Here is a 17,165-nt window from a genome sequence, read left to right on the forward strand (position 1 = left end):
ACATAGGAATTGCACCAGTTCAAAATGTGATAATAATCTTTTTCTCTCTATGGCTGTCAAGAGGATCATAATCTGTAACTTAATTGGCTCATGGATCAAAAATGTTACTATTTTTCTGTGTCTAAAACAAAACATTTTCATTCCTATACTGAACAGTCTTGTGTACAGAAAACCATAGAATTCCATCTACTGAGAGAGGAACTTGATAGGCCCAAAAAATATATATGAGAAAAATAACCAGCGCTTGCTAACGCTCCATTGTCTCCATATACTCTCATGTGCTCTGGAAAGGAAACTTGTGCTAACATTAGAGGATCCTTCTTCTCATCCAAAAGTAAAATATGAACTGTTACAAAAATGACATCTCTGGTGGCTACGTTTTTTTTGCAGGATGGCATGTGAATATTTCAAAAAGTACACACTGCCCCTTGTTTTTGATGTCTGTATTACACAACAACATAGAATAACTTATGTGTAGTAATATCTTTTTTTTAAACATGGCCTCCAGTCAATAAATATTAAGACAGTTATGAAATAATGCAGGCAGTATAATTATTTAGGATTTGCATGGAAAAGGCAGGCAGGATTTATTTTTCTCCGAGATGAACCAGCAGTATATACAACAACAGTATTGTTCTAACTAGGGCTCTGTGAAACAATCGATTTTCATCGAGTATTCAATTGGAAATTTGAAATCAAAGGTTATTATGTTCTGGGGAACCCCCCCCCCCCCCCCAAAAAAAAAGCATATTAACTGAGAATTGTTTGTTGTTATTTTTAAAGATTATAAACTGCTTAATATTACTATTGACCTTAATTTTAGGAAATAACGGCCTTACAGTAATAGTTGCTTACTGTACCCTAGAAGTTTTACAAGGGAATTGATAATGTTAAATAATGAACTGATCTGAAGAACTGAAAGTAAAAAAGAAAAAAACTCCACATTGATCCACATTGAATTTGAGTGGAGGTAATATCAGAGGTCTCTTTTTTGTTCAATTATGTAAAACCTTGTAGTAGTTAAAGTTACTGTTTCATTATTTCAGATTATTTTCTCATCTCACGGTCAACAGTTTTATCGAGCATTAATTAGTAAAGTCTCTCTACAATGGCCACTGGTAGTAAAATACCTAAATACTTTTACTTACCCACTAGACAATGGACTCGTAACATGCACCATTTGCAAAATGCAGCTTAAATACTTTCTTAGCACAATGTCCTTGATAGGGCATTGTGACAGGGTAGTGTCACTGGCAAGGCTCGTTACTGGCAGGAAGAGAGACTCACACACAAGCTGTAGTTTAAAGCGCTGTTGCGCATTTATTAACAAAACCCACAAAACAAACAGTTCAAACAAAACCAGTGCTGCTTAGGCTGGGCATTTAGCCTTTAATACAGTCTGCACACATTTACAAAAACAAACAGTGTATCCACTCGCCAAAACTCTCAACCCCAAACAAAGGATTTCTTCTTTCCTATATAACATGTGGCTGGAGCCTAATTAACCATCAATCATTCAATTAAGGCTCCAGCCACATTCTCACATGTAAAGTACTGTGCAAAAGTTTTAGGCAGGTGTGAAAAAATGCTGTAAAGTAAGAATGCTTTCAAAAATAGACATGTTAATAGTTTATATTTATCAATTAACAAAATGCAAAGTGAGTGAACAGAAGAAAAATCTACATCAAATCAATATTTGGTGTGACCACCCTTTGCCTTCAAAACAGCATCAATTCTTCTAGGTACACTTGCACACAGTTTTTGAAGGAACTCGGCAGGTAGGTTGGCCCAAACATCTTGGAGAACTAACCACAGTTCTTCTGTGGATTTAGGCAGCCTCAGTTGCTTCTCTCTCTTCATGTAATCCCAGACAGACTCGATGATGTTGAGATCAGGGCTCTGTGGGGGCCATACCATCACTTGCAGGACTCCTTGTTCTTCTTTACGCTGAAGATAGTTCTTAATGACTTTCGCTGTATGTTTGGGGTCGTTGTCATGCTGCAGAATAAATTTGGGGCCAATCAGATGCCTCCCTGATGGTATTGCATGATGGATAAGTATCTGCCTGTACTTCACAGCATTGAGGAGACCATTAATTCTGACCAAATCCCCAACTCCATTTGCAGAAATGCAGCCCCAAACTTGCAAGGAACCTCCACCATGCTTCACTGTTGCCTGCAGACACTCATTCGTGTACTGCTCTCCAGCCATTCGGCGAACAAACTGCCTTCTGCTACAGCTAAATATTTCAAATTTTGACTCATCAGTCCAGAGCACCTGCTGCCATTTTTCTGCACCCCAGTTCATGTGTTTTCATGCATAGTTACTTGGCCTTGTTTCCACGTCGGAGGTATGGCTTTTTGGCCGCAAGTCTTCCATGAAGGCCACTTCTGACCAGACTTCTCCGGACAGTAGATGGGTGTACCAGCGTCCCACTGTTTTCTGCCAATTCTGAGCTGATGGCACTGCTGGACATCTTCAGATTGCGGAGGGAAGTAAGCATGATGTGTCTTTCATCTGCTGCAGTAAGTTTCCTTGGCCGACCACTGCATCTACGGTCCTCAACGTTGCCCGTTTCTTTGTGCTTCTTCAAAAGAGCTTGGACAGCACATCTGGAAACCCCTGTCTGCCTTGAAATTTCTGCCTGGGAGAGACCTTGCTGATGCAGTATAAATACCTCGTGTCTTGTTGCTGTGCTCAGTCTTCCATGGTGTATGACATTTGACAGTAAACTGTCTTCAGCAACCTCACCTTGTTAGCTGAGTTTGGCTGTTCCTCACCCAGTTTTATTCCTCCTACACAGCTGTTTCTGTTTCAGTTAATGATTGTGTTTCAACCTACATATTGAATTGATGATCATTAGCACCTGTTTGGTATAATTGTTTAATCATACACCTGACTATATGCCTACAAAATCCCTGACTTTGTGCAAGTGTACCTAGAAGAATTGATGCTGTTTTGAAGGCAAAGGGTGGTCACACCAAATATGGATTTGATTTAGATTTTTCTTCTGTTCACTCACTTTACATTTAGTTAATTGATAAATATTATCTATTAACATGTCTATTTTTGAAAGCATTCTACTTTACAGCATTTTTTCACACCTGCCTAAAACTTTTGCACAGTACTGTATTCTGACAGGGAGGGGGTATATTTAACCTCCTCCCTGCCAGCCCAATATTCCCCACACACACATATTACACTGGCAGCACACCTGGCTGCAACCAACCCCCTCCCCCATGTCCATCTTTCCCCGTCTGGACTCTTGTGGGTGGGTTGGTCCCGACTCTGGTGCTTTCCTCTGGGGACCGAGAACTGACGACAGGGGACCCAGGCGATGTGGACGGGTCATCGGAAGTGCAGGTTGGCAACTGGGCGGATGCAGCAGTCAGCAGAGGTGCGAGCCCCGGTGACCATTCAGCGATGTCTGGGCCTCCAGGAGAAGCAAAGCAGGAGACCAGGCTCCGTTACAACGGGTGGCCCCAACGCTGACAGCAGTGCTGGGCCCTCCACCGGTGGGAAGCTGGCAACGGCGCTGGGCACTCCAGCAGGAACAAAGCTGGCAGTGGCAACGCTGGCAGCGGCATGGGGAACTCCACCAGGAAGGGAGAAGGGAGTGATGGTAGGGGCGCTGACGGTAGTATGTCTGGCTACCATTGCGGTCCCCTCAGCCTGTTGTGCAGGGGCTGCTGAGAGTGGCACGGTAGCTCCACTGCTCCTACAGATGGCGGCTCCTGTCGCTCTGGCTGTTGGGACGGTGGCTTCTCCTTGGGCACGCAGGACAGCAACTCCTCTCTCTCTGGTGTGCAGGATGGCAACTCCTCCCTCTCTGGCCCTTTGGGGCAGCAGCTCTTCCTTCTCTGACCCTTGGGCAGGTACTCCTTTGCATGCCTCCGGGCACAGACGTTTTTTCGCTTCTTCCCTCTTAGGACAGGTAGGTCCTCCTTTTTGGGCGTTTAGACAGGTCGCTACTCCTCCTGATCTTTGAGGAGGCAGCACTGCACCAAGTGCCCGAATTCCCTGCAGGCGAGGTACCAACTTTGGTCCTCGAGGCAAGCAAGGAGGGTGTCCGACTAGCTATCAATTATCCTATTAACCCCTAGTTTGCACGAGTTTAATAAATCTGCGTGGCTGTCAGCTAATTCAATAATTATTTATCTGATCGGCCACACGTTCTCACGAGAGGTACTCAATCATACAAAACAATAACACATAATGGCGGACGGCATTTTCGCCCGTCCTACATTTAAACAATAATAAGGGCTTTTCGTCGTCATATATAAAATCCATAAATCATAATAATAAACAAATATAAAATAAAACAAACACAAGGGGGGGCGGTGTGTACCCCATCACACATCCCCCGCCTTGTGCATAGCACACATGGCCTCAACGGCCACCTCCCCCCTTAAAATCCCCAAAGTGTCGTACAAAGTCCTGGGCCAAGAACCGAGACCTCGAGAAGGTGGAGGTAGGCTTCAACCTCTTCTGGGCGCTGGACGCACGGGCTCCCCCCTTTTGGGCGCTGGACGCACGAGCTCCCCCCTTTTGGGCGCTGGACGCACGAGCTCCCCCCTTCTGGGCGCTGGACGCATGAGCTCCCCCCTTCTGGGCGCTGGACGCACGGGCTCCCCCCTGCTGGACGCTGGAGCTCCCCCCTTCTGGGCGCTGGACACACGGGCTCCCCCCTTCTGGGCACTGGACTGCTTTTCTGCACCTTGATAAAGAAGTCATTTTATGAAAACTCAAATTCTCAAGCACACCAAAATAAGTTGCGATGGTTTTATACCTCGAGAGTTGCGATTAATTTCCTGTGTTAATTCATGTTAATTTATTCATTTCTGCAGCGCTGCGATAATTGCATTTTCTCCAACTCTTTTAGATTTTACTCACTTGCGATTTTAAGCAGAATATTCGCAACGCAAGCAGAGTTGCAAGAAAGATGAGAAAATTTGCAAGATCTTTAAATATTTGCCCCATAATCTTTAAAATTAGACACAATAGCATCTGGTTACATTTTACTAGTGTGATTTGATACATTTTAGCATGAGAAATAATTAATAAGCTTCAGAGTTGATGGACGAGTAACCACTAGATTGTTGTCACCGTCCATCATGTAGTGTAGCAGTTAAAATATTTAGGTGTGAGAAAATGGGTAGATGCAAGAGTCTAATTGAAGTTTTCAGGGATGCACTTGTGGGATCTGGTTGGGATCCTCTTGTTTAAATGGAGAGTATATTTGTTCCTGAGCTGTAACATGACAGCAAATTGTTTACAAAATAAACTACTATCAACATACCAGCCAAGTACTGAGGGGTTTTTCCCAAATGTCCAGAACATTTGCATATATAAAAAGTGAATGGTACAGGCTGTTGCTAGCAATTAATTGTCACAACATGAGAACCAGTGCTTGTCTGTCAAAGTTCTTAAGTCTGGAATATGTAAAATCCAGCTGCAGTCAATTGTCTCTTCGTAATACTTGCTTCAGCAGCTACTTCAGACAAAAGCCATCCAAAGCCAACTTTGTGTGCTGTTTTTTAGTGTTCTCAGCCATTGTAATTAGGTGTTGATTTTGTTGCTCTTCATAAATCATTGTGCACTGGCAGCTTCAAATTAATTCAGTTAAGATGTAAATGTGTATTTTTATTGCTCTAGTTTCCAAAGCTACCGGGACGCCTATGTTAACAAGATGTTTTCAGCAAGAAACATCAGTTTTACAGACACAATTTAAAAAGGAGAAAGGAGACACTAATCAGTCCCATTTACTAAATAAAGTTGTTCTTTTTTCACGGTGGCTTGCTTTTTAATAATGAAGTCACCTAGGGGCCAGTAAATCAAATTGCTGCAGTAGGTGGGCACAGACTGATCTTGCCAATTACTGGGCTGGGTTCCATTTAGGACAGTGTCATCAGTCAGCACTCTGGGAAAGGGAAGGGGGGCACTGTAACTGTTAGGGCCTAGAGATGGATCCCTGTGTTGCCACTGTGCTGACTGGAGATCATGGCAGTATTGGATTAATCTTCTCTTCTTCCTCAGCCGTCTTATTTTTCACAAGATCTCCTCCGCTCTAATTGAGGGCCATGAGACAGCATGCTCTGCCCCTGCAATCAGCCTAACACCAATCCCCTCAGCTAGCTTCACCACCTCCTAGCACCGGGAGGTCGGATTCCAGTCAGGATACCTTTCGACCTGTCACAGATACATAAAGCAAATATGAACAAAACATTGCAATGGCTTGAGTGACCTCTAGAGTATGGCTGCCTCTTACTAAAGTAGAAAAAGTACAACTAATATTTGATTGTTGGAGCATCTGTTGTATTTTCCAGAGTTGACAATCATTGGCCACAGTTGGTGAGCAACTGCAAATGCTTCATGATGAATGAGGGACTGTATTGTTTGGCTTTACCCACATCAACACGTCTTGGGACAATCCTACCCTCCATTAAGTGTACATCTATGCAAACCATACCTTTCTGTTATAGCATGGTTTATAGGTATGTTTTCCTTGTTTTTGTGCAGTGCTTTTGGAGACTTGTGTATTGAGCTAGCCAAATGTTATATTAACTGAGTTATACAGTAAAGACTATATTAAATGTACCAGCTTTTGCTGCATCTTTAGTATTGGAAAACTCATTTTAATCAGCCCATAGTCTAATGGGTCTCTGTGAAACCAGCTGTAAATCAGAAATTTAGTTCAGTTGTCATCCTACAGGAAACAACCAATTTCATGTTATAAACAAATGTAATGTTCTATACCAATAGTATAGTATTTAGCCATTCAAATTGGTATAATTTGTTTTTTAAAGTCATGATTAGAAATATATAAATATACTGTAGATAAGTTAAACTTAATTAGTCTTCACCACCTCTTAAGTTTATGCCCACATTAAATAACAAATTATTTCCACATTGTGATACTCAGTTGTGCTGTCTTCATTAGCAGCCTTTGATGAGTACTGGTCTCAGTGGTAAGCCACATCTTTAAATTGTCCACCATACAGAGTTTCTGTTTGTGCAGCACTTGAGATTATTGTGTTGTAAATAGGCAAATGTAAAAGTAGAGATCTTTTAGATTATATATTTTATTTCTAAGCTGATGTAGAGCCTAAGATTCTAAATTGCTGGTAAACACCTGCTCACCCTTTGCATACCTCTAAAGGGCAATACGCAGTTATATGGTATTAAGCAAATGGCCGTATTGTACTTTTTACCAGATCACTTGTACAAACTGTTGGCAAGCTTTCTTTTGTAACCCGTTTTTATTCTGACTAGAGGGTGACATTGACAGGGGTGATATTAAGCAGGTTTTATTGTATTATTATGCACACTGATTCCCATGGTATTATTTACTTAATGTTCTAGAATACACTCATGACGTACATGAAATATCTTTACTGTCTGAGAATGCCCTTGTTAATTGGTTATCTCCCTACTTGTTCCCACATTTTAAAGTACTAACATTTTAATTTAAAAACTACTATGAGGAAGACAGGGATAAATTAAATAATTGCCCAGTTATGTGTATATATAGGCATTATATTTAATGTACATTTATAAAGAAAATGATTACTGGATATACTTGTAATTACATTCAAACAAATATAATCAATTGCCTATGATAAATTTGACATGTTTAGGAGTTTTAATCACACACATTTTCCTGTAAACTTTTAATTTAAAACAGTATGTTAAAAGGACCCAATGTGGGCTTTTTTTCCCAGTTTAATCTTTCTTGACCTTTATTTTGATGAGATTACTAATTGAAAGAGCTTGATCTGTGCCAATTGATTAGGTTGCAGTTCATTAAGAATTTAGGTTATGTGTGGAATCAATTGTAAAAGTTAGGACAAAAAAAAAAAAACGACCAAATTACAATTAAATGGCACCCATGCTGTGAAATGATTAGATAAGTAGAAACCATGTCCTCTTATTTATTTTTTTAATAGCATTGATATCTCCAGGATATCAGAGCTGAAATGTAATAAACATGCCTTCATTAGAAAATGCAACTCTATCTAAAAACAGTACTGCCAAATGTCTCATTTTTTTGTGGAAATGCATTTTATATTTATAAGCGGTAGGGTCAGTTTTATAAGTGAGTAACATTTACTTTTCTTTTTGACATGATTTGTAAGCGTATGCATCGATTAACCTCTTTTTAACAACAATTAATGACTGTACCAAAGGGACCAAATGGTATGTTTTTTATGGCTTGTCTGTTCAATAGTTTCCACTTACACCACTACAGTACAGTAAAAAGCTTCTAAAACAGTGAGTGAGTAGATATTGGGCACTGTGTTTAGTACACTACATTTGTCATTTGGTTAATTTGTTAATTAGAAAGCATTTGGCAGCATGTGATGGTTAATTTGAATTAGCCTCTGGGCAGCTAGTTGGATTAATATCATATTACAACATGGCTTGTGCATAGCACTTAGGGTAACATGTTAAATACATTAGGGTTCAGCACTCTAATAAGACAAGTGTCACTGTAATTATTAAAGTGCACAGTGCTTACTATGTTTAGTACATTATTATCTGAAGCCACACAAGTGAGGCACAGTATAAAATGATGTTGTTGTTCAAACTTCATATATAACTTAGTCAGTCATGAAAGTCATTGTTACACAGGTAAACAAAGTCACTTAAGGATTTTGGGAAACTTTTTTGAGTAAATACCTGGCCAATCAATCTATTGTCATTGTTCGCATAGAACTGAAGATCCAATATGGATAAACTTTTGTACAGTTAGAGTTCCTAATACCTGTACAGTATGTGTGAAGTAAATCCATTAAATAGTCATGACAGCGATATAGGCCCATCCTACTTTTTAGATTTAGATAATCTTAGGTTTAAACTTCATACAAAAATGAATGAAGTTTACAAAAAATACAAAATTCACAAAAAAATACAAAAACTATTGTAATTGTAATGTAGGGCCTATGCTAAAAAATAGATGTAAAATAATGGAACCCAAATGTATCAAATATAACGCGTTGTATGTCTGCTTAATGTCTAGAAAATAGATTTGATCTTACCATAGCTAATATTTTGGCATATTTCCCCGTCTTTAATTAGGTTAACAATTAATGCAATGTGATCAAGGGGTTTCTTTTAATGGTTACAAAACTGAAAGGCTTGATTTTTACAATGTCTGATTTTACATATAAAAAATACTATACTGGTATACAGGCAGTATATTACTACAGTGGTGTAGTACTTTGTGTGAGGTCAGCATCAGGCTTTATTGTATAACCTACACATCTTATAAATTAAGCCATAGCTTAATGTACATTTAAATTAAATTAAACAGATATTATCTTTATTGGTTCATGTCATCTATTTGATTTTACGTAAACTGATTCTTCAGAGGCGCCAGGTGAGTCTGGAGTGGGCCTTAGCATTGCTCCGGTACATTTTGTTGTTGGGCACCGCTCCACAACTTACTATCTAAAGTCAACATTTTATTTGGGCATTGGCATTCAATTAATACAGATACTTTTTGTGCATCCCTACTGCAACTCACTGTGTAGCCTAATATTACCAGTGTCACTCACTGTTTATATACAAGCACTGTTATACTATTTACACATTCACTCAATAAGAAAACAAATCAAACGAAACATGACATGTGAATGTTATTTTTCTTTTTACTACAGTATATTGAAATGAACCAATGGTTGTGAAAAACAACTTTCATTTTTATGCATCATTGAAAGTGTGAGGCATATTTATTAATTAGGTTTTTGGATAAAAATGGTTGGGTAGGGGTCCCCGAGTGGCTCACCTGGTAGAAGTGCAGGTGTGTGGTGCGCAGGATGAGTCATACAGCGCAGGTTCACGTCCTGGCTGTGCAAAGTAGTTCGGTCTTCGCTGGGGACTCCGAAGAGAGTGTTGCATTGGCCAGGTGCCGATGCCAAGTTCAGAGGGGACACCTGCAGGGCTAGCCTTTGTCCTCCAGAGGTCGGTAGCTTGCTGACATCCGCTCTCGAGTTCCTGGGTGAAAAAGGAAGCTGGCTTGGTCGTGGGATCGGAAGAGGCCCACTGAATCTTTGGGTCTCCTGAGCCATTCCAAATTGAGAGAAAATCAGGGAGAAAATTATAATTCGACACACTAAATAAAAAAAATAAAAAATGTAATATGGTCGGGTAAAAATGGTCCACCACATGGATTTCAAATAAATCGAAGGATCGAAGGTTCTTAAGGTACCTATCTACATGTTTACTTAACATGAAATATGGTTTAGTAACAACTTGCCTATGATTCTTTAAAAATGCTTGAGTGTTTTGGACAGACAAAGAAAATAAAACAGACTACTAAATATTAAAAGGTACTATTTATTCAGAAGTAAAAAAAAAAAATATTCAGAAGATTAAAAGAAAATTCAAGATAAGAGCAAAACCTCAAAATCTGTACCAAATATTACACAATGTTATATCTCAAACACCAACAAAATAGCATCAAAAGCTGAATATGTACTGTGAATTTCAATAGAAATGTATAATTACCATCCTTATTGTTGTGTAGATTTGAGCATCAGTCTTAGTTTGAAGAAATCAGATAATCCAGTAATTCGGCATTGCTTCGAATATTTGAAAGAAAGAAGTTTGATGTCCTCTGGCAATAATTCTGTAGTTCCTTCAATAACTTTAATCACCAAAACTGCTTTTTCAGTACAGAGTCCCAAAATCGCTCCAGTATTAGCTTTTGCAGCAAGTTATGTTTTCATAAAACTTAGTGGTTTTTACTAATATTTAAAGCAAGGTTTTTCCATTACCAAAACTTTTACCTCAGACCTGCTATTGAAGTAGATGTTAGCAACAAGTTTCAGTAAACCACATTTTTAGTTTGTTTGTAGAAAAGCCTTTTTTCTCATATTAAGATTGTAGTGGTTTACAATTAGTGGTTCAGAGTTTTTAAAATAGCGTTTTTAGGAAGCTCCGGCTATCGCAACAGAACACGGAGTGGTGATTCTTAAGGCTGCTACACACCAGACACGATGCGACAAGTGAAACTGTGCAGCGATGCGACAAACTTAATAGAACCTGTAAGAAAACACACACCACTAACGTGTAAAGATAGTAAAAAAAGGTACAGTTTATTGTAGTAATAGAATACAAACAGAGCAGTGAGCTCTTAATTTCAGCATACTTATAGGAGACTTATTGCAATAATTTTACATAACATTTTTAGTTGGTGCATTTGCACTGTCTAACTAATTTAATGTTATTTTGTTAATTTTTAACAGCAGTTTTCCATTCATAGTACTTAATCTAGTAATTAGAAAATACCATATTTTTTCCTGTTTTCATAAGTTTATTATGACTAGGGGTCTATTTAAATTGTGGAGAATTTACATATTTTTTGTTCTAAGGTGAGGTACAGGTGCATCAATATAGTTCCGAGGGGACGTGTGTAGTTATACGGGGAACTCTAGCCACCCCAGTGTATAGGCATTAACTGAGTATAGGTCGGAGGCCCGTACTGACCGGCTTAGCGGCAGTGGGGGCACTGCGTAAGCAGCACTTTTTGTTTTGTAGTTTTATTTACTGTGTTTTATTTTCCTTTTTCATTTCGCCTTTTGTTTTCATTATTATTTTGAGCACCTGTGAGTGTGCCAGCTTTTAACTGTTACCAGTATTGGTATTCCTGTGGTCCTGTGTACCGTTGCCGGTACTCAGGCCACGGACAACAACGCCCTCTGCGGGCTAAAAGGAAAAATAATAATAAAACTGGGCACCAGTGCGGTGTTTTCAAATAAAACCCCTGTCTCCTGTGTGTGTCACTGAATTGCCCACCACCCTTCCACACCTCTCTTCTAAACTGTGACATTAAAGCAGCCTAAGTGATACAATCCAAATTAAAACCTAAAACACAATGTCTTCAGACACAAATATTTGTTTTAGTTTATAATAGCATTAATATCCTCCTTATAGAGCATTACCTGGAGATAATAAGTGTCCTCGACTTCAGCTTGAGACACCCAGTTGTCTCTGCGGTCAGGTTTCTAGCAGATTAATGCTTTTGGATACAATGATACTAAGTGAGCAAGAGGTCTTCTGAAATTTGCAACAAATACCTTTCCACATTTGTTCAACTGTCCCAATTTGCTTACTTGTTGGGTGGTAGTTTATTTTTGTGTACAACCTGCTTCACAGTTACTGACAGATAGAAAATAGAGCCATCCTTCTGAGTTGTAGTGTTCTTGGTTTATACCTGATTAAACTGAAGACAACAGATTGATTCACATTTCTTTTTTCAAAATTAGCAGTTTATTGCTTATACTATCTATATCTGCATATTTATTTTAAACAGTGTTAGGAACATAAATTAAGTTTACCCTTCAGACTAACCTTCAGGCACTTTATTTTGCAAGTTAAAACATGTGTAAGTAATTCATTTGAACTCTAGGGGAATATGTGAATAGATTTATTGGAAAGGGCATTAAATGTTTGTTGTCAGAAATATTGATTAACAACCATCTAGCGGTCATTTTCACGACTGCTGATTTTACGTCATTTTATTTGTAGGCTAACCTGAACAATTTAATCTATGCATTATTTTTGATAATTAAAATTTCATAATGATTTTCATTGGGATTTAACCTAGTTACTGCTTATCACTTTATACACTGTGTACATTTTTATCCCAAATATTACATGATGCTACTTTCTAATGTAGGTGTTGGAATAGTATGGGAATACACATACCATAGTTACAGTATGTCTCCACACTGGCTTAAAGTAACATCAGTGATAACATTTTGTCCTATGTTGCCAGCTTTGTTTCAACAATAAGAATATACATTTATATCCATACAGCTTTATTTATTAAACTGTTCTGTCAGATAATTGTCCAACACAGCTGTGGATTTGATATTGTCATAAAAACCTATTATAGTACTAATGTTTTACTATTTATGTCAAACAAAGTAACATTTAAATCCAACCTAACCATCTTATAATGTTAACATTTATAGTTCAGTAGATCTGTTTAATAATAACTGGCTATACCAATTCAGTGGTGTACATCCTGTAACTAAAAAAAATGATTCCTTTCAAGTACGAAATGTAACCATTACCGAATGGGAGCAGCTTTGGTACAAATTATTCAGCTCTGGGGTCTTTAGGAGGTAAATACCCATTCTGTAATGGTTACATTTCTATTTCAGGGAACCAGGGTTATGATAACAACCTAATGTTTGTACTAGTTATTGAGTGCTCTTAATGTGCACATGCTTTATATGTAATGCAGCCTCACACTTAAAGACATTGCATTTAGCAAGCCATTGAACACATCTAATCAATTTGTGGTAAAACTGTGCAAAACAAAATCAAAATTTGTTATAGTTTAAACCTCAGAATTTATTGAGTGTTTTAAAGTTATTGTTGAACCCCAACAAATTGCTTTTAAAGTTTCTTTCACATTTCATGTTTTCAAGCCAACACGTTTTTTTCACAATTGTTATCCCTGCGTTATTACATTTTTATTTGACAAAATTTCTACATTGGACCGACTGTGAAACTGAAATTGAAGTTTATCATCATCAGTTACTATCACTGCCATCTTCATTATACAATATGTGCTTATCTTCCATAATTTTTGGAATTCATAATTTTTTTCATTTCAATTCAAATACATAAATGTGCTTTTCTTTTTCTAGCACTAGAAAGAAAGATATCAATGAGGCAAAGCAGGGACGAGCTGATCAAGCGGGGAGTGCTGAAAGAAATATTTGAAAAAGGTAAGTTCTGTCAGGTTCAAATACTGTAACTTGGAAAAAAATGCAGTGATGTCTTTCACTGCCCTTGTCACCAAAAAGTATCTATACTGTTTACACGTTCTAACGTGAACTGTATAGAAAGGACAGAAAGCTTAACCCTTTGCGGTCCTATGTCGGACCAGGTCCGACATTACAATTCTTCCTTTCCGGTCTGATGTCGGACCCGGTCGATCAGTTGGATCACATTTTTGAGGAGTTTGGTGATAAAACGAGCGATCAGAAGATGATTTATCGGTATGTACGACTATGAAGAAGTATGTGAAAAATACAGCGAACAAGGGGTGGGGCGAGGCTGGAGATGCAGTACTGAGTGTCCTGTTGATATGCAGTGCCTTTTGAACCTGTTTTACTGTGAAAAAATACTTTTAAACAGCACGTCTAAAATAAACTGCGCGTGTGAAAATAAATTGGACCTGACGCACCTGACAGGCGCTGAATAAATGGACCGCAAAGGGTTAAACATTAATCGGTATCTTATTTTAAAAATTGTACTATTCTCTCTTATCTTTTAACTACATGTCCCATTAGTGGAAAATCTAATAACATTATAAAGGGGAGGTCAGTATTCTGTTTTGTTTTTTATTATTATTTTTTGCTCCAGTTAAACGTTTGCACTTAGTAAGTTCATGTAACAGCTTCCACACTCAAACAATAAATACTAAGTGATATAGCCTGTGAGTGCATTTAAAGATATTTCCAGTAGCTGCAGTATATGCTTACGTTTGGTGTCTCAAGAATTTACAGAGCTACATAGTCTCAGTCCTGTATGTAGGCCTAACCAGTTTATGGAGCAAAAAAAAAAAGAAAGGTTTTTTTCTATAAATCTTTTGCTGTTGACTCTTGACATTGTAAGTTAGTCAGCATATTTATTGACCATTGTTGAAAACCAATAACTAAAACTGGTTCTACTGCTTGCCTCTTTTGTGTTAGGATCTATCTGTAATAGCCATTACTGTATGATTGTGTGATTGAAAGATTGAAGTTACATTCTTTGGGTGATTGCATGAGGCCATATTCACCAAGGTATTTACCACCACACCAAGTTACAACATTATAAGCTTTATTACTGGTGTCAGGAATATATGTTCCACCCCGAATATCTCTTCCCCCAGGAACTAATATTAGTTCCCCTTCCGAATATTTGTACACCCTTACTTTTGTACATAAAAAAGTGCATATAAGACCACTTTCCCCTCTGACAGGTCCAGTCTCACCTACAATAATACATGATAACAGCAAACGTTGCTCACATTTACTGGCATTATACATGCATCATTTACATCAAAATCGGATCAATAACAAACTTGCATGTAGGGGGAACTGTTCACTGGTTGGAACTAATATTTGTTCCCCTAGGGCCTAGGGGTACAAATATTTGCTGAATATTTGTTCCTGGTCTACTTAGAAGCCAAGTAATGAGTTGAATAACAAAATACAAAAATAGGGTAGATTGAACTCTTTCAAACCATTGTTAACTGATTTATGTTAAATATCCTGTGACTTTATTTAAGTCACAGTGTACTCCAAACAAGAAATTACAATCTGATTCTTTAATGTTGTGACAACATTACATAGGGCTTTTGGTCTTTTGTAGTTGGCTTCAATGAGACAATTTGTTGACTAGCTGCTGCATTAGCAAGTAAATAACAGCTACACCAGGAGCTACAATACATAATTCAATCACCACTCACTGTACCTTTCATTATCAAACCACACATGGAAATAAAATAAACAACACCAGTCATCTGTACCATGTTAGCGGTCCAGGGCCACCAATGCTGTCCTTGCTTTCATCGTTGATGTGTACCTGTGGCAGGATGGCTGGGTGGTGACGTCAGACCAGGAAGAAACACAGGCACCAGTACTACGGGTTGAAGTGCTGAGCACGCATTTATTAAAGAAAACAAAATAATTGAACAAACAAAACACCAAACACAATGTCACAATGGCCAAAACAGACAGACACAATAATTAAACAAAACAAGTACCTTGCTGGGCGAAATCCAGCATGATTAGCAATTGTTTTGATATTTTTAGTTCTCACTTTTCTTTAAGTTCCACCTCTCTGGTGTAATTAAAGCTGGCGCCTGGCAAAGTCTCCTCTGTATTGCCTCAAATGTCTCCTGACAGGATCTCATCTGGGTCTTGGCTTTGAGGATCGCAGCGTCCATCGAAGCCTGGACCTTAGACACCATTGGTTTCACCCAACCATTCCTCATAACATACCCCAAATACTGTGTCTGTGCCTTACCAAACGTGCATTTGCTTAGGTTCATGGTCAGCTCTGCCTCCCTCAAAGACTGTAAGATGGGTGTTAATCTATCAATATGTTCCACCCAGGTGAACTATAAATGACCACATCGTCAATATACGCTGCCGCATATTTCTGATGGGGTCTCAAGACCCAGTCCATAAGTCTTTGAAAGGTAGCCGGAGCCCCATGTAACCCAAACGGCATAGTCTGAAAATGGAACAAACCATCCAGAGTAGCAAATGCCATTTTCTCTTGTGAGTCACAGGTTAGTGGTATTTGCCAGTAGCCCTTCGTCAGGTCCAAAGTCGACAGATACCTCACCTTTCCCAGTCGGTCCAAGAGCTCGTCCACTCGTGGCATCGGGTACGCGTCAAACTTGAAGACCGCGTTCACTTTCCTGAAATCCACACAAAATCCATTCGCTCTGAGAAGGCTTAATGACTCCAAGCTCGAGCATTGCCCGAACCTCTGTGTGAACCGCATCTCTCCGACTTTCTTGGATTCGCTAAGGCCTCTGCTGAACCATGATCCCTGGCGAAGTAATAATGGCATGTTCAATGAGATATTAGTTCTACCACCTTAGAAAAAACATCAGCAAACCGTTCCACCAAACACCGTACCTCCTGTTTTTGACGGGGAAGTAACTTTTCCCCATCAGAATCTCAGCTGTTTTGGGAGAAAACAGACAAGGTCCATAATCCTCCTCTATCTTGCCTGGGGAAACAAACAACACTCATCTTTCCTTCCAGGGCTTCAGTAAATTTACATGGTAAATTTGTAGTTCTCTTTGGCAATTGGGCTGCCAAATTTCATAATTCACACTACCTACTGCCCGAACCACCTCATAAGGACCGTGCCACTTATCCAACAGTTTAGATTCCATGGAGAGAAGTAACAGCAGCACCTGGTTACCAGGCCGAAAGGTCAGAAATTGTGCATTTTTGTTGTACTGCTGCTGTTGCTGCTGTTGAGACGATCTCAGATTTTCTTGGGCCAATCGACCGACCAACTCCAGGCAGTCTCGAAGAAGTAGTACATACTTGACTACGTTTTTAGAGTCACTTTGTCCCTCCTCCCAACCCGCACTTACGAGGTCCAAAATGCCTTGAGACTGCCTCCCATACAAG

At 39.0% G+C, this 17,165-nt stretch overlaps 1 protein-coding gene across 5 annotated transcripts in view; it reads left to right on the forward strand.

Annotated features, from left to right (window-relative positions):
- Positions 1–17,165, forward strand: part of LOC117435366 (phosphatase and actin regulator 1-like) — a 254,805-nt gene that overhangs the window by 172,426 nt on the left and 65,214 nt on the right. For all 5 annotated transcript variants that reach the window (XM_034920762.2, XM_059014049.1, XM_034058461.3 and 2 more), the window contains one exon: positions 13,665–13,745. In XM_034920762.2, coding sequence (XP_034776653.2) covers positions 13,665–13,745 — 81 coding nt within the window. The remainder of the gene's footprint in view (positions 1–13,664; positions 13,746–17,165) is intronic.

This window comes from Acipenser ruthenus, chromosome 3 (assembly GCF_902713425.1).
Source record: "Acipenser ruthenus chromosome 3, fAciRut3.2 maternal haplotype, whole genome shotgun sequence".
In the NCBI taxonomy this organism is placed as follows: Eukaryota; Metazoa; Chordata; class Actinopteri; order Acipenseriformes; family Acipenseridae; genus Acipenser; species Acipenser ruthenus.